Here is a 19,142-nt window from a genome sequence, read left to right as displayed (position 1 = left end):
AAATTTTTTTTTTTTTTTATTTTCTCATTTTGATAATGATGTCACATGAATTACATTTGCTTTTCATCTCTCTTAAAAGTGTAATCAAATATGAAGCTGTGATGGCAAATAGAATTGATTAAAATAACAATAAAATTTAAGTTATAATGGAACAAGGCAAATTAAAGGGTTAGTCCTGCTGCATCACATTGACATATAAGACTAGTATTTAGGGCAAGAATAAACAAACTGTGGCCCATGAGTTTTTTCAGGACATTCAAAGAACTGTTGCAAGCTATGAATGGTGTTTATATTTTAAAATATTTTTTAAAAGTCAAAAGAAAATAATATTTCATGGCACATGAAAATTATCAAAATTCACATCTCCACAAACAAAATTCTGTTGGAACATGGATGTGCTAAGTCATTTACATATTGTCCATGGCTATTGTCTCTACAAGAATAGAGTTGAATAGTTGCCAGTAGAGACTATGCGTCCTACAAAGCCTGTAATATTTATTACAGTAAATGCTTGTCCACCACTGCTCTATAGTATCTTTTAAAATTGATCTTCTGGGCCTCCCCAGTGGTGCAGCAGTTGAGCGCTGGGCTGCGAAGCTGCCCACAGCCTCTGCAGCACCAGTTCGATCCCCAGCTACTGGCAAGGGTCCAACATGGCACACAGACCTCTCCTGCCTCGCCCACTGCTCCCCTCAGCAGTGTACTTCGTCAGTCTGCCTGTTCTGCTCCCTGCTCTGGCTCTGGTGAATTCTCTCACCCTCCTGCGCTTCTGATTGTACCCAGTTCTTGTATAAATAAATAAATAAATAAATCTTTTTAAAAATTTAAAAAAATAAAAAAATAAAATTGATCTTCCTACTACTTCATTAATGTTTGCTTGACTTGAACTCTTTTTCTTTGGCTTTGCATTATTATCATTACTTAAAATTTTTGGAGATATGAATCCAAAAGAAAAGACCAGATATTGATATGTAATAAAATGTTTATTTGGTAACAAATGTACTTAAAGACCTTAGGGCAGACTTTTGAGCTTATAAGCAGGAGAAAATCCAGGTAGAATGTTCTATTACTCACCCACTTTGATTTTTCAAAGCTACCATGTTGGCTCTGCCATACATTGTATTCCTCATCAGGTATTCCAGGTTGTGGTTCAAATCCCACTAACTGGAGAAGCAGTTTCTATTTTATCCTTTCAAAAGGCCTCCATGGCAAAAGTAATTCAGAACCTAGAACAGACGTCTACATCCAATAAGTCACATAATAAATGGCACTGTTTGGTGCCATTAAATGGTCAGATATACATGAAGTAAATTATGCAGTCCAAACTGCACAAAGTATTGACTGAGTTTCAATTCTGTAATTCTTGATAACCTGGAAGTTTTAGTAAAACTTTTTCTAGTTTTATATAGACTTCACAAATACCTTTCAATATGAAATGAAATGCCTATTTTCTGTGTAGTTCTTCAGAGTTTAACTTTTGCACTTGTCAGGTCCCATAAAGGGATTTATCTGTATATTTCCTTGTACAAAATTTTTCAACAAAAAAATATGGAAATGTAACTCTTTATAACAAATAGGGTGTCAAAACAAGTCAGTGGTCACAAATATTTTAAATTGTATATGTAAAATGAGAGGGATTCCTTAGACTATCTCAGATCATTCATTTAAGTATTTTTATGCATTTTCTCTGAAAGGTAATGTATTTAGGTATTGTGAGGCCATTGGGAAAAAAAGTACTTATGAAGTAATCAGTCTTCAAGTTGCTTACAGTCTTTTACAATAGAGAAAAGTAGTATGCAAATATTATCAGAAAAGGAAAAAATAGAAAATACTAGCTGCAAGGTAAAAATAAAATGCTGTTGCTACTTGGAAAGTTCTAAATGGTAACTCAAGGGAGGCTTTTCAGTGGGTTTTCAAAGAATATTAACATAGTATATTTAAACATGAGCATAGGTATGAGAGTGAGGGATTACTTTAAAAAGCAATATAAATTTATAATTAAAAATAAATGGGATGTATTGGCAAGTGTTTAATTCATGTAGAATTGGTCATGAGTGATTTATGTGACATTTATTAATTATTCAGTAGTGATAATGAAAACCAAAAGCGTGATTGATAAAGTTGATGACCATCACTTGACTAAGGAATTATTAATGATATAGAATTAAAATCTGAAAAGAAACAAAAAATTATATTTCTGATATGGTTTTCCATATATTACAACTATATGTTAACATATCTTTTTTTCCACTCTTATTTATTACTTAGGTCACTTTACTGCCAATTAATGAAAAGGTTTAAAACCATAACAGTAAAAGTATAGTTTAGAAAAATAGAAGATTTTAGTATGCTAATGGCTTCAATAGGAAACTGGTAACAAACATTTATCAGTATGAGTCTTTGATCAAATATACGTTAATATTGGGTCATGGCACATATTTGCTTGAAAAAACATAGAAAGAATACATCATGACTTTTCTGACAACCCAATATTTCTTTCCTTGCTTAACATGATGATGGGTACATGATACAGTGTGGAATTCATGTTTCTTTGTGATAGCCAGTAGATTATGATAAATTATTAGTCGTTTTAATTTTTTAAGGAATGGGAGTTATTGTAGTATTTATCCTCAATGAAGAAGTGATATATCAGAAGCATATTATTGAAATATGTGGAATCTAAAAAAAAGATGAACTCATGGAAACAGAGACCAGAATGATAGTGTTTAGAGTCTGGGGTGCAGGAGATGGGGAGATGTTGGTCAAAGAGTACAGGTTTCCATTTAAAATATGGATTAGTTCTGGGACCATGGTGATGATGGTGAATACTGCCATATTATATGTTGATATATATTGTATTATACCATATACATATATATACTATACATATATATACTATATTATGCACTTGAAAGTTCCCAAGAAAGTAGATCTTAAATTATTTAAAAAATGTTAATTATGTGGCATGATAGAGGCATTAGCTAACTCTATTGAAATAATCATTTGCAATAACAATGTATATCAAGCTGTTATATTGTATACCTCAAACCTACACGATGTTATATGTTAATTACATCTCAATAAATCTGGAAATAAAGCTAATGAAATTTTTTTTAAAAGTCTGTTAACACTTGCATTGATTAAGGAGGCTAAAGCAGTAAAATTAATTTGACTTATCGTCAACATAACTATTAAAATGCACATATCAAACAATTCATTGTGAAATATATTTTCTCATGGGCAGTAAAGATCAAAGTGAAGATAAAACTTTAGAATTCCTTAAGTGAGTCATCAAAGTTGTTTTCTGTGATTATCTCCTCCCTCGACCTCCCGTCCCCCAACCAAGTAGTCCTCTTCATCTAGATTTATTGATATAGAAAGTTTTGACCTATTCTCTTCTACTTAAATCTCTAAGAAAATGTTTTAGGTGTGACCAAAATCAGGGGTGAGTCTCTTCCCCTTACTTGATCTAATTTTTATTCTTTTAATATCATGTGGATGTATTTGGTCGTGAAGAAAGTTTACAAGAAAGTAATTCAATAGTCTTGTTCATTAACAAGATTATTTAACAATAATATTATTTTCTATATAAAATAATTAAATACATTTTACATATTTTCAACCCTCCATCAAAATTCTTTTTTTAAGCACTTTTGAGTTCATCAGGACTCCTACCTCAGACAGCACACAAACAAAATTTTGCTTCAAGGCTAGGCATTGTCCTGACCTCTTTTATTCTCTACCAGGGTCAAATGGTTGGCAATGAAGCCATCCAATCAAACTGCCATTACTTCATTTCAGTTGGGTTCAATGGGCAGGTCCTTTTATGTGCTTTAAAAGCTTCATTAAGTTGGAACCTGGCACAATTTCTTGAACAGAATATTTTATTAGTAGGAGCTCTGCAAGTATTATATATTCCATTTGTTATGACAAATGGCATTTTATCTTTTGGGAAAAGTGAGCATGAATCTTGGCCTACATTACTGCAGTGCTACAGACACTAGTCAAAATTTTCTCGTTCTACTTATTTTTTAAGGTAACTAAATAGTAAACATAGGTGAATGTTAGGATGGCTTTTTAGTCTCATAGTAGGGAATTTGACCAAGGAACTCCTGCTGCAGAAATGGGGTTGGAAATGACACAGTGATAATGGTGGTGGAGCATTCTCTTTGCTTCACATGATACTTCATGGATACGGCTGACCTCTGCTTCCCAGACATCACATATTCTTATCAATGTGTGAAGAAGTGTAAGGCTGCTCATTTTGGTTTGGCTTTTAACCTGTATTTCAGAACGTTGTGCTTATTTTCTTTTTCTTTTTTTTTTTTTTGTTCTCCCTATTTTGCCACACACTATCCCCACCCTGATATAGGTCCTGAACCTATTTCTGGCTTTATTACTGAGCTCATTTAGTTCAGACAACCTTACAGCAATTGAAGAAGACACTGATGCAAACAACCTCCAGATTGCTGTGGCCAGAATCAAGAAGGGAATAAATTATGTGAAGCAAACCTTACATGAATTTATTCTAAAAGCATTTTCCAAAAAACCAAAGGTTTCCAAAGAGATAAAACAAGCAAAAGATCTAAATAATACAAAGGAAAACTCTATCTCCAACCGCACACTTGCTGAAATGAGCAAAGATCAGAATTTCCACAAGGACAAAGATAAAACCAGTGGTTTTGAAAGCAGCATGGACAGATACTTCATGGAAGAAAGTGATTGTCAATCATTTATTCATAATGCCAGCCTGACGGTAACAGTGCCAATTGCCCCTGGGGAATCTGATTTGGAAAATATGAATACTGAAGAACTAAGCAGTGACACAGATAGTGAATATAGCAAAGGGGTAAGATTGTTTAATATACTTTGTTTCATCTTATGAATTGGTATAAAATCAATCAAAATTTCAGATTTTTGCTGTCATAAATTCTAATATAGCATGTGGCTGGTATTGAGTCTATACACAACTTTCTGAAGATTCATCTGGTACGATTATGCTGGTTCTTAATAATTTAGTTAATCCTGCTTAGGTGTATTTGAGAGAACTAGGTATCTTTGAGTCTGCTCTTCCTTCATCCTGCTTGTTACTAGTCCTAACGTCAGTTTCCTTCCAGTATCTGACGGATCCACAGCTCCTTTTCATCTTTGTCTTTGCTTTTACTACTTCTTGCCTAAATCATTCCAAGGTAAGTCCCAACTGCTGCCTCCATTTCCTATCTACTGTAGTCCACTTACTTGATAAATTTTACTTGGGCTCCATTGTAAACAAGTCTCTCCTTAGAAGTGTCTTACGTCTCCCAAGTCTCCTGAATTACAGACCAGAGATAAGATTTCACACTAGGGCTTGACCAGCTTTGATCAGTTTTCTCCAAGTACTTACCTGGAAGCATTCCCCTGCTCCCTGTCCAAGCTGATTTCCTTCTGAGCCACAGTCAACTATCTGCATGACTTTACTTGAGATTTCTTTCTTTGGTCAAAATGTGATACACATCTTTGAAGACGTAGCCCTCACCTTCCCTGTGTGTAAAACTATTACCCCAATATCATAGGGTTGGGTGAGGATTACATGAATTAACACATGTAAGAATGCTTAGAACAGGGGCCTCCCCTGGTGGCGCAGCAGTTGAGCGCTGGGCTGCAAAGCTGTCCACAGCCTCTGCAGCACTGGTTCCATCCCCAGCTGCCGGCAAAGGCGCACAGACCTCTCCTGCCGCCCACTACTCCCCTCAGCAGTGTACTTCGTCAGTCTGCCTGGTCTGCTCCCCGCTCTAGCTCTGGTGAATTCTGTCACCCGTCACCCTCCCGCGCTTCTGACTGTACCCAGTGCTTGTATAAATAAATAAATAAATAAATAAATAAATAAATAAATAAATAAATAAATAAATAAATAAATAAATAAATAAATGAATGAATCTTTCAAAAAAAAAAAAAAAGAATGCTTAGAACAGCACCCAAACTGCTCAAAAGTAGTAGCTATTGCATCCTTCCTAATTTCTCCCCAAACAGGTATGATTGCTACTCATTTTGAACCCACAAAATTTAAATCTTTTGCATTTATTATATAGCCTTTTAATTTTTTTTTTGAGAAATTGTTATAATCTACCATGGTAAGAGAGCATATTCCACAACTGTAAACTCACTGAGAGAAGCAACCCTTTCATTAAAAATTTTTGTATCTTTCACCACATCTCGTTGCATGTGTTCAATGCATTAAACTATATTTTTATTAATAGGGGATATAATAACCATAAGTAAATTTTATGAGAAATCATTTTATGGCATCTCTTTAAAGTTTCAAGATATCACTTTCAAATATATTTCCTGTCATTAGGTTACATTTGAATGTATTTGAGAGGTATTTATTAAATGTTTTCTAACTGCTTGCTCCTATATGAAGGCTTGCTTCCATGAATATATAATGGATTTGGAATAAGCCATGTGTGAGTGTGTGTACTGGCCATATGCCAGTGTTAGGTACATAGTAAATGCTCAATATTTATTTAAATATTTACTTAAAACATAAGTAAATATGTTCAAAATTCAAATAAATTTTGAATATATATTTCTAAGAAGCCAAAGATATTTTTTCCATGATGACAAAATAAAGAATAAAATATTTTTTAGTTTTTAAACCTTTCCATGAAAGAAGGACTAGCTTCCAAATTCAAAATGTATGGCTTTTTAAGTTTGAAGGTTAAAAATCAGATTCCACATACCCTATCTTAGGAACAGTAGTTGGTTTTACTCTATGTTAACAAGGGTTAGAGTTGTAAAATCCTAATCTGGCAGTCTTTTGGAATAAAGTTGGAATTCTAGGTGTTAAGGAATTTTGATAGCTTGGTAGAATATCCAAAACGCTTCTTATGTTTTAATATTTGGGAGAAATTATTTCTTACCTGGTTGTTTTTCCTTGCTCATAGCCTGTGCCTAATCTTACATGGATTTCCTTAGTTGCTGGCAACATTCTTATTCTTTGTAGTTTGAATTATTACATGTTAAAGGGAATCTTCTAGATATGCTCATTTAGTATTTCACTTTCTAACTAAGAATACCAACTCAGGAAGAGCAAAGAACTTTACTCACAATTAGAAAATGTTAACTATTTTATTATTGAATTAATCATTAACACTATCATCTAAAAGTTGAGATTTATTCCAGAATAAAGTCAAATATTTTACAATAAAACCCCTTACATAAAATGAGGGAAGAGATGAATTCAAGTAAAGTGTTGGGTAAAATATCTTAAACAGTGCTGAGGAAACAACAGAACATCAGCATCTCACTGGAGATAAGAGTCAGTTTTAAGATCAAGAGAGTGCTGCCATGAAAATAAGCCCTGTGTCACTGCTCCTCAGAATGCAAACACAGCTGATGCTCCCTCAGTATCAGCCTTCTCTGTTGGCACAATGCAGCCCTCTAAGCACACAGCAAACATTAAAAACATACTGCACAGAAATTTACCACTATCAGCAAAGTGCCACTTCATTATTAGCCAAAAGTGAAACATGCAATGTGCCCATTCATTCAATATATATTTATTGAGATCTGCTAAGCTCCAGGTACTGTGCTAAAAGTTGCTTAAGAAAAAAAAAATTCACCCAACTGCAATAATTTAATCTGACTGGCATCTTGCTTAACTAAATCCTTAAAATGTATATATTTTTTAAATCCTGCCAAGCCTCAAAATTGAAAGCTCTAAAATTCTAAATAACTTTTTTATTAAAGCTGAGAGTTCCTTCTTAGAGGGTAAAGAGTCCCTTTGCTTTCATTTATTACAAATTCTCTGTTTTAAAAATGAGAAAACTAAAGGCATTTTAAAAGAATTAAAACATTGATTTTGAAAGTTTATGCAAGTTTCTGAGAAAAACATTAAATTTATCCACTTTATTTTTCTAGATATTTTAAAACATAATGGCCTCATATGATATTTGAAGTGGTATAAACTCTTACAGCTTTCAGAGAAACTAAAACGCACTGTAAATAAATCCCCAATTCCATTTTTACTGCTCTTTTGACAAATCTAACTTACTTACGAAGGCAGGCTTAAGTGATTTTGTTCACATTCTCAGCAGAGTTCAACATTCTGGGTAAAATCTCCTCACAGAAGGAGCCCCCATTTATTCCTTCTCAGGTCAGCGCAGATACTTAGCTTTACTTAATTGTTCTTTAGAGTCTTGAAACACTCTGTCAAGATTAAGATGACACTGTTGCTGAGGTACTAGGAAAAAATACTGCAACAAAACCTTTATATTTTGCTTCAACTTCTCACCTTCCCAGGTGCAGATTAAAACACTGCAAACACATTTATGCAAAGCTTCAAGTTCCATAGGGAAACAAAGCCCATATGAACCCCTCATTCACTTTGATCATTGTGGAATAAAAATTTCAAAGGACTCCACCCAAGTACATTTTCTATGCACTATTGCTATCGTGTGTTCCCCTCACATTTACTAAGCTCCTGGTTGTTACTATATGTATGCCATGGAAGACACTAGAAAACATGATATGAGTGCACTCACTTTTACAGAGCATATAGGCTAAAGGTCTTTGTCTGGTACCATCTTAAATGAAAAAGAGTAAAACTAGCCTCCTATCTTTGAGGAGAAGCACTTAAAGAAACCAGAAACTATGGTTCAGAGAGACCTGAAGTTCAAAATTACCATCCAAGTTGGATAATCCATCCAAGGTGAAGATGATGATTGAAACCTATTTGAAGAGAGAAGCAGGTCCACACTGCCTGTTCCAAGTAAAAAAGGAGGAGGACCGCCTGGTTTTGGTCTTTTCAGGGTCAGTATGGCCTTTCTGCTCTGCTCTTAGTTCTCAGCAGTTCTCCATCCACTTCCCCCCTCTTTTAGGAAGAGACAGATTCATAGCATGCTGGGAGTTGTAATATGATGTCAAAAGTGTGGAGGTAGGGGTGAAGTTTGTCACTCACTGACTGAGATCACCAACTCCACCTCCCAAACAAATGCAAGCTCTTCCCCTGCCCTTCCAGTGGAGGAAGTGAAACCCTGGATAGACAGTTCCCTTCTGCATAACAATTCCCATTGAGGGACTTGCCTTGAGACTTCAGCTGCCAACATTCCTGGAGGAATGAGTGACTTGCCTAAAAGATCTGGGCAGTGTACCATAACATCTTTACACTACAGAGACAACAGAAAATGATTGGACAGGGCCTCCCTGGTGGCGCAAGGGTTTAAGCACAGCACTATGAAGCTATCCGCAGCCTCTGCAGCATAAGTTTAATTCTGGCCAACCAGGGAGCTACCCACATGGCACAGCAGACCTCCCCGTCTCGCCTGCTGCTCCTCTCAGCAGTGTATTTCAGTCAGTCGGCCTGTTCTGCTCCCCACTCTGTTTCTGGTGAATCATCTTACTCCCCTGCACCTCTGGCCTGTACCCCAGTTCTTGTATGCATAAGTAAATACATCTTAAAAAAAATCATAGGACAAGTGATGATTCAGCACCTGAGAGGTGAACACAAAAGAAGAAAGCATCAAAGAGAACAAAGAAAAATATATACATTAGCCATTTTTATATACATTATATAATTTTCTTCCTTGAGACAACCTGAGATAGTGGATATTATTAATTATTTACAGATGACTAAGATGCTAAAGGATTAAGAAATGAAACTGTTTAGACACTGATATTTCTGGGAGTTTTTAAAAATTCAAACTCCAAGTTTTTTTATCACCATGCCACATAACATCATAAGGCAAGGGAGTGAGCAGCAGTACAATTAATTTCTGTTATGGTCATATAATATTGCAATTCAGGATCAAATTTTATAATGATATTGTACGTTTGCTGATTCATATTCAGCCTCTAATTTCCTTAATGCTAATTTATTAGTTTATAGTCTGCCATGGTAATATAGCACATTCCACAACAGATAATGAACCAGTCTACTGAGGATATCAGGTTGAAAGCACATGAAAAGTGGAACAACTTTAGCCTGACTCTAAATGATGTTCATTTCATTGGGTGATTATGGTGGAGAAGGAAATTCCAGGCAAAGGAAAAAACAGTATTCACCTAATTACTTGTTCATTTATCTTTCCATTCATTTGTTTACTCAGTTATTCATCTCTGGAAAAACAAGTGTGTTAACTTGTTATGAAATGTTCTTCTTTTATGGATTTGATAAAGCATTGTTTGAATATTTGCAGTTATCAAGGCTAAATATTGATGTCTTTTTACCATATGGTGGTCTTAATCATTTTCTTATCAGGACTATGTGTAGAATTTTTTTTAAGAGCTTGAATTGTCATTTTATTAACAATAAGATTATCATGCAGATTACCTCATTAGTGTGACAAGGAAGCTCCAGGTTGATTTACGAATACACTTTTCAGGGAGGTTGAAACTATGATTATGTTAGGTAGTAAGACTGGGTGACGACAGACCCGAGAGACACACTTTTGAGCCTAGTTTTTTATGTTTAGCAATACCTTTTTTGATAATAGCATTTTTGATCAGCTTAACTGAGAGATTTGATGAAAATTTTAAGGTATTAGTACTTCCACTCCTCACAGTTTTCTCTGGTCCCATGTGTGATATTCAAAGGCCATTTAGATACACTTTAAACTGTTTATAAAGATTTTTCCTCAAAGAGGCAGAATATAGAGAATGTTTATAGCTAAACCTTTATGGGAAACTGACATTTGATTCCATATTTTATGCACGGGTTCTTAAAATATAAAAAATTCTATAGAAATTTACTTCAACTATTCTTTTTTGCAGATTGTTTCCAAACTATTTGAAAATCTTTCATCTTTATTGTATTTGCTCATTTGTCAAAAAACAATGAAATTTTTGTCTGACATATTCAAATTAATATTTTTGTTCTATTTTGATCAATTTGAAAATATCCCTTTCCTAAAGTTCTTTTGAAATGTCAAAATTAAATGTGACAATTAAAAAGTAAATCAAGAAATACTAAATTTTGCATATGCTTTTAAAAACTACATTATTCTTAACCCACTCCAACATTGAGAATCACTTAATATTAGTTTATTTTATTGAAGTAACATTTGCTCATAACACTGCATGTTTAGGGCACATAGGTGCACACCTCTCCAAGTGTCTGTATAATACCATGCCCAACAAGTGCACCAGTAATCCTCCACCATAGTCTATGGAGCTTCCCTTTTTATTTCCTACCTCCCATCTTACCTCTCTGGGTCCCTTAAATTTGCAGTCAGGAGGATATTTTAAAATAGCTCTTATGAAGAGCAAAAGAGTTCCTTAGCACTTTATAGTATTTAAATTAATCTCCAAAATAATAGAATTATATAGCAGGACTTTTTAGTCAACGTTTAATATTTAATAGAATTAATATGTTTCAATAATACTGCTTTGCATTGAGCATGTAGCATGTGTTTTCAAGCATATAACTAATTTCTGCTTACAAGTATGTGACTTTAGACATTTCAGATCACGTGACTCATCATGCTATATTTCTAAACTTCAGTACCTGACCTTTTTACTTCTCACAGGGGTAAAAACAAATTGGATCAATCAAGATGCAACTCTGTGGTTTTAACCAGGCAGAGACATATGTGGCCACTTATAAACAGGTTACCTTAAAAAAAAAATCATACATATATGATATTTTTTTTTCAGTGTCATGCATGCTGTTCAGCTACAAAATCTTTCTGCCTGACCCATTGCGAAAGTAGAAACACAAAATTGTGCCATAGATGATATCACAGCATGTTACTGGGGCAATTTCATCATTTTTTGTGATTCCCTTAATGACTTCCTTGATATATCTTCATGTTTTTAGGTGATTTCAAATGCATGATACATAGATTTTTACTGGATGGATTATAAAAGTAAGCTATAGAAGGTGGCATGAATCATGAAGCAACATTTAATTTGAATTTTGCCTCCCTATTTTATCTATATATGTATAAATGTATAACACATTATATGTCACATTTATTGCTTTGAGAGTAGATTTTTAATATTCTCACCATAGCAACAACTGCAACAAAAAAATGGTAATTATGTGGGATGATATATATGTTAATTAACCTTATTTGGTAAACATTTCACCATATGTACCAAATCATTATACTGTATACTTTACACTTACCCAATGTTACATAACAATTATATCTCAAAGTTGGAAAAAGTCATATTTAAAAAGTCAAATTGAAACTATCAAGAATTTTTATGGGAGAAATATTTCAGGCATAAGCATAAAATCTCAGAACCAAAAAGGACCATTCTGTTAACATTTAAAGAAATTAAGTTTCAGACAGTTAAGCTGCTTTCTGAGTATACATCTAGAAAGTTGGGGACAATCAAACTATCTAGTTTCCAGGAAAACTTTATAAGGTGATTTTAAACACAATGATAACTAGGCCTTTATTGCTATAATCATTTCAGTAAGTAATGTTTGATTATAAAAAAATACATCAGTTAAAAATTAACAGGCCCTGCCTATGAGTGAATGAGTTATATGTGCTTGAAATTCTTATTTTCATTCCAGAAGCAATATTATGCACTCATGAGAGTAAGCTTCTGATATATCTACACACACACATCTACATCAGCTCCCTCAGATATATACACATACAGAGTAGCCTCAAGAAACTAAGAAATTTACATGGAAAAATCTATCAGTAAGATAAAAACACTTCCCTTAAAATTAGAAATATATATAATATTTCTAACAGGTATAAAAGAAAATTACAACTCAGATGTAATATCTTAATTTTAGCATAACTTGTTGAATAACTGACATGTTCTTTGGGGGGAAATCCATGTTAATGAGAATCTTGCCTTTTTTTATAATCCATTTCTAACCTTTTATTTATCTATCATATTGGGATGTTTGTATTATTGTTTTCCATTGTGCAATGATGAAAGCAAAACTTTATCCTGAGGTTGATACTCTCTAGGGTTAATAATGCTAAAACTTTCAGGTTTTAAAAGACATATATTATTGTCCTGTTTTATTTGAAGTTAATTTTAAGAGTCCTCCTCAGTAAAAGACATTAGAAAAACAGGCAAACTATTCTTTGAATTCCTAAATTTTTGTTAGCATTTTTTAGCCATGTTAGAAAACACGAAGTGTATATTAATGAATGGTCCTTCTGATAAAAAAAAAAATCTGTATATATTTATCAGTTATGACAAATTACTTGAAATATGTCACTTCCTTTGGCAGAAGTTGCCTACATAAAATTAGGAAAGATGTTTTAACTGCTAATTTTTACTTTATATTATATTTTCAAATTTTAAATCCACATTTTTAAAATACTGGTCATTGTTCCATTCATTGGAATTAGTCTTTTGCTTTCTAATTGTAGGTAGTTTCAGGAGATAACAGAAATTACTCAAATGTACAGCTAGCTTTTTCTAATTTTTGAATATAAATAATATTTAACAAACTTGAGTGTTAGAGTCTGTGCTTTTACCTTACTTTTGCCATCATTTGCCTATGTTCTGATCCTAATTGACCTAGTTTTTGCAATTTTCTAGCAGGTGCTAGTAACGCTTCTAAATGTTTGCTTCAAAGGTTTTAAAACATACATTTGGATTTGACCCACTGTATTCCAGCTACTGAAATATCTGTTCTGTGCAATATCAGTTTTGTGTTAGCACACAAAACCCTTTAATAGTTCGATCGCTTTTCATTCCAAGACCTGATTGATAACTGCTTTCCTTTCATCAGAAATAAATTCCACAATGATACCGCAGAATCTGGCTGAGTAATGCATGGCCTGTTCAACCTTCTTATAAGGCTAAATGCTGTTGCATTTGTTTGTTTGATTTTGTATTCAAGACCCTATCTTTTATTCACATAATTTGTCATGTTATTGGATAGAAAATGTCCTAGTTAGAAGGTTCTCGGAAAATTAAGAACTCTCAGTAAAACTGTTGGTTTTATTTTGAATTTCCCTGGTGGTTACTGAGAGATGACCTCATTATTTCACCAACATATCACATTGACCCTGTGATGGAACTGTTAAGTGGATTTCCTGCTGAATAAGCAGCTGTTCCCAGAAAGCCTACACAGTTTCTCTGGTAGCAATAAACAAAGAACTCCAGGAAATGAAAAAGTCTGTTTACTTGATCTGTATTTGAAAAAATGCTGGTGTTTTAGTTGCCCATAATTATAATGTGAGCCAAGAGTTTATTGTAACTAGTAAATAGAGAATTTTTCTGCTAAATTAAGTGGAAGTAAAATTTAAATCTAATAACATTGGAAAATACTACTGAATTTTCCATTGATGGAGAATATTGTAGTACTTTTTCACTCAGGACGTTACATTTTTAAAGGAATCTTAACAGAGATAGGAATTTCAGCAAGAACCGAAAAGGACTGGGGGGACTTTGAGGGGTCCCTAAGGCTAAAACTTGTAAAGAAACTAAATATCATTATACTCTGGATGAAAGACACAAATGGTAATATCTTTGGTGATTTCCAATTTTTAAAAGGCTATAAATGATAATGTTTGCATTTACCCAAGAAGGCTAAAACCCACAAAACAAAAAAAACAAAACAAATAAATTGGCAACTCCCTAACAGTTGCAAGGGGCATGAGATCATATTTTCTTTCTATACCAGTAAAAGATTATTTAAAATTCAAGTTATCCCATAAGAGAAGGGTGAAGTTGGAAAACACTGAACTCTGTCCCACAGTATAGTAGCTATCTGCAGAATGCCCCCTCTAAAGTGTCCTTTGAGTTTATTGACATACATTGGAACTTAGTTTATCACTAATGTCTCCCTTAATTTTCTGCTCATTTATGCCCATCTTTTCCTTTTGATTTGCTTTGCTCAACCTTCTGTTATCCTCTGTTTTGATGCTCAAGTTAATAACTATTCTAGGTTTGACTCCTCAAAGAAAATCTTTTGTTGCATGAAGCACACTACATTGTGTGTACTTTAAATTTAAAATCTTTGGAAAGTTTTCAACACCAACCATCTTCTGTAATTTTTTTTTATTGAGGTAATTTTGATTTATATCTCATTATATGTCTTTGGGGTATAGGTTTTCGTTGAGTTCTATGTTTTCTAAAATGATGTCATATATTTTATGGTTTTCTGCTTTTAAGTATCCAGATTATCAAGTTTTTGGACAACCTCACTTCATACTTCTAGAAATAATAAATGGTCAATTAGTATTAGCTACTATTCGTAGTAGTATGAAATAGCATTGCAATGTGAATGCTTATCCTAGGAAATGTCAGTAATAAATTTATAAGTGACTAGCTTAAGACAATTTCATATATGACACCTATATTTAATATGAAATGATATAGAAAACACACTTTCAGGCAATTAAAAGAAGACCACGAAGAATAAAAAAGCTTTTAATTTGATCATATTTTCAATAATTGAAAGAGACTTCCTAGATACCCACAATAGTTTATAATCACGATTAGACATATTTAAAAAAAATTAGGCATATTTCAATACTACTTCAGTGTATTATGGATAATTGAAGAATATGGAAAAATATGCATATACAATTGCATATGTACGTATTTGTATATCCTGTATAGTAGTTATCACAAAGGGATAGAGTCAGGGTAGCGTGAAGGGGATTTTTATTTTTGGCTATATGCTATTATATTTAACATTTTTTAATCAACTGTATAAATTTAAAGGATAAAATTTTATAAAGTGGGCCTCCCCAGTGGCGCAGCGGTTGAGCGCTGGGTTGCGAAGCTGCCCGCAGCCTCTGCAGGGCTGGTTCGATCCCCAGCAACTGGGCGAGAGTCCCACATGGCGCGCAGACCTCTCCTGCTGCCCGCTGCTCCCCTCAGCAGTGTACTTCGTCACTCTGCCTGTTCTACTCTCTGCTCTGGCTCTGGTGAATTCTCTCACCCTCCCGCACCTCTGACTGTACCCAGTGCTTGTATAAATAAATAAATAAAGCTTTAAAAAAATTTTATGAAGTACCTACAGTCAATATCATATTTAATAGGAAGGCAGGGATACTAACTGTAGCATTCTTTTATTCTTAATGCTGATATTTGGCTCTGTCTTTACACTTTATATGTAGACTGCCAAAGATAAAAAGATTATCTTTCTTGATAAGTAAAGAAGTACTAGACAAAAGTATATTTCAATATTTATTAAAGATAAAGTCCACATGAAAGTTACAAAGTAACATATTAAAATATCAAAACAATTTAACTAAAATGAGTATTTTCTCATTTTTAGTACTTGCATTTGTTTGAACTATTATATTTTTAATTAAATCTGTAATTTCAATAAGAGAAGTTTTTACTGTAATAACTAGTAGTTTTCAATATTCACATGTTGTTTAGCAAATGAGAATGAAAAATGAACTCTTCCTTTAAAGTGCTGCTTAGAAAACAATATTAGGAAAATTTGATGGAGTTTTGCTACAATTGCTGTATGTATTTTTTCTAAAAATGTCTGTGTATGTGTATGTGTGTAAACATGTTTGATCATAAAATTCTAGGTGGGAAAATCTTGATTTGTTATGATCAGTATGTGATCATAATGAAAATTCATTCCTCTCATATTGTAGTCTGCCATGTTTAATTTCATTGAGTCTGTTCCAGAGTTTGCATGTGGCATTCACTTTGGTATCCACTATTTGTTGACATTTTAAATAATACTGTATGATCTTTTCTATTATATTCTGAATTTGTATGACTAAAATGGGTGCTGTTGAATGAGATCTTTACTATGATCTTCGACAGTTTGACTCCAAGACAATATTTGACTTTTTAGTCTTGAAATGTCTCCTATCTATATCATCCTGATATATATTCTTACAACTAAGAGATAATAGAAGGAACATGTTTGAATTTCACTTTATATTAATTTCTTTTTATAAATTTTAAGTATCAACAAGATTTTTTTCTGCCAACAGTCAGATCTGACCTTTCAATTATCAAGCATTGGCAATTGGCATTTTATATTTTGGTTGACCTAACGTAATAATTGTTACACACAAATTTATATTAAAAACAGAATAAAAATGTAGCAAATATTTTGCAAATGTTCACATCAAAACATCACTTTATGTTAATTCAAAGTACTTCCTTGTTAACATAATGAAAGAAATAAATTTATATTTCACAGCATGTTTAGATAGAAAGATCAAGCATAAATACATTGGAAGGTTACTTGACCTCAATTTGTGTTTGTATGTTTTTTATGGCCATCACTTGTTAATCTTTTTTCATAATACTCTGCATGACTCTGATTATTAAATATGGCTTAAATGCAAGATTTGAATGAACTCTAAATAAACTATCTGGTGGGGTGGTAACTTACTTTTTAGAGACCAAACCGATCAAGTTCCTCTGAGTGCAGCACAGTTGATAACCCTTTACCTGGAGAAGAAGAAGCAGAGGCTGAACCTGTAAATCCAGATGAGCCAGAGGCCTGTTTTACAGATGGTAAGAAAAAATTAAGGAGTTAATTTGCATTCATTTATTAGTGCTTTGAATTATGCCTTAAAACTTATTATTTCCTGGGGGTTGTTTAGCAAAAAGTCAAAAGACTCCATTTCATGCTGATCCAGCCATGTGTTTATGATTAAGGGCAAATCACTGCAGCTTTCTAAGCTTCAGTTTGCACACCCATGATAATCCACTAGTCCTAATTTACAATGGCACTGTGTTATACATAATGTATGTTACATTGTATACGTAATGTGAAAAGCACCCTGCTACTGTTGCTTGTTCATACTTCTCACTTAAAATCCTTAACTCATGCTTCCAACACCATGGGACCACTAGAATACTTGGGTAGTGGTCCTGCTGCCCTTTTCTAAAAGTTCAGTGTACTCACTAACTCTCAAGAAACTTGACCGCAGTCTGTCTCAACATTTATCCTTTCTTGGTTTCAGAGACTAGAATCTACCTTTGTTGTTTTGTATCTCTGAGAGTTTAGTTGATTTTCTCATTTCTTTTAGTGACTGTTATTTATGCACATCCTAAAATAATGACATCCCTGGACAAACATTTCATGTCTGGTTATCTTCTTTTCATTTCCTATATGCTCATGGGTTTTATCGTGATATCTCTGGTTTCTATGTTTCTATGTTATATCATGATTTCTATGTTGTTGACTCTTAAATCATTGTTTTTACCCTTCGCCTCATTCTTGAGTACTGCTTGAGTACATTCTCTAGTACTGCTTACAACTCCCCCCATTGATCATCTTTTCCTATTGTCTTTAAATATTTTAAGTTTAATACATTTCAAATAAACTTTAGTGATATCTCCCCCATGTAATCTATAGCTTCTTCCAATCTTTAGCTCATTTTGTGGCATTATGATTTAATCCTGTCTTTCAAGCTAAAGACTTTGAGTTAGCCTTAACCTTTCTAGTTACAGATTGATCACAAAAACTACAAGTTGATCAGAAGCTCTGGGGAGAGGCCTCAAGTCTTTCAGGAAACCAATTCACACTAAAATTTGTGAATCATTGTTCTGTAGAATTATGGCGTGTGAAGCCTGTGTATTTGGCTTCAGTCTATTCCTTTTCTAACTGTATGTCCTTTCATTCCATTTTATTTTTTGCCTTACTGAACATCTTACTACTGGAATTGTTCAGGAATTTCATTCAAACTTTTTATTTGAACTTGACTTAGGAAAGTATGTACTGTTGTCTAAGAAAGTATTATGTCATCTAAATAAAAACACAAAACTGGAGTAGAGTTGGAGTATAATGAAATAATAGAGAGCGCAGGTTTTCAAGCCTGATAAAAATGAATGTTTTGCTCTACTGCCAACTCTCTCTGAAACACTGAACGCATTTTAAAATCTGATACCTTAGATTGCTCATCTATAAGATGGGTTATAATAACCACATCCATATCATAGAGTTGAAAAGAGATTAACTTTAAAAAATAATACTTATAAGTTAATTAGTATAATGCCTATCTTCTTTTTCCTCCTACTCTCCCTCTTTCTTTTGAAGTATTTTGTTAACAGTCTTATATAGAATCTATGACTACAATGATGCTAAAGACTTAATGTCTACTCATGGGCTTACAATGATCATTAATTTTTTTTGTAAAAATCATTGATTTGCTTTCATTTCTAAGATTTTGTCAACCAGTTCCTTTTAACAGTCATTCAGGAAACAAAATGAATAAAGATATTTATAAACTATAATAGGTACA

At 33.4% G+C, this 19,142-nt stretch overlaps 1 protein-coding gene across 1 annotated transcript in view; it reads left to right on the top strand.

Annotated features, from left to right (window-relative positions):
- Positions 1-19,142, top strand: part of SCN9A (sodium voltage-gated channel alpha subunit 9) — a 126,201-nt gene that overhangs the window by 82,288 nt on the left and 24,771 nt on the right. Inside the window, exons 17-18 of the mRNA XM_037523456.2 lie at positions 4,373-4,849; positions 17,292-17,409. Coding sequence (XP_037379353.1) covers positions 4,373-4,849; positions 17,292-17,409 — 595 coding nt within the window. The remainder of the gene's footprint in view (positions 1-4,372; positions 4,850-17,291; positions 17,410-19,142) is intronic.

The sequence above is a fragment of the Talpa occidentalis genome, unplaced genomic scaffold, assembly GCF_014898055.3.
Source record: "Talpa occidentalis isolate TD23 unplaced genomic scaffold, MPIMG_talOcc4v2.1 talOcc4.3, whole genome shotgun sequence".
NCBI lineage: Eukaryota > Metazoa > Chordata > Mammalia > Eulipotyphla > Talpidae > Talpa > Talpa occidentalis.
This window is presented reverse-complemented; position numbering and strand designations above follow the sequence as displayed.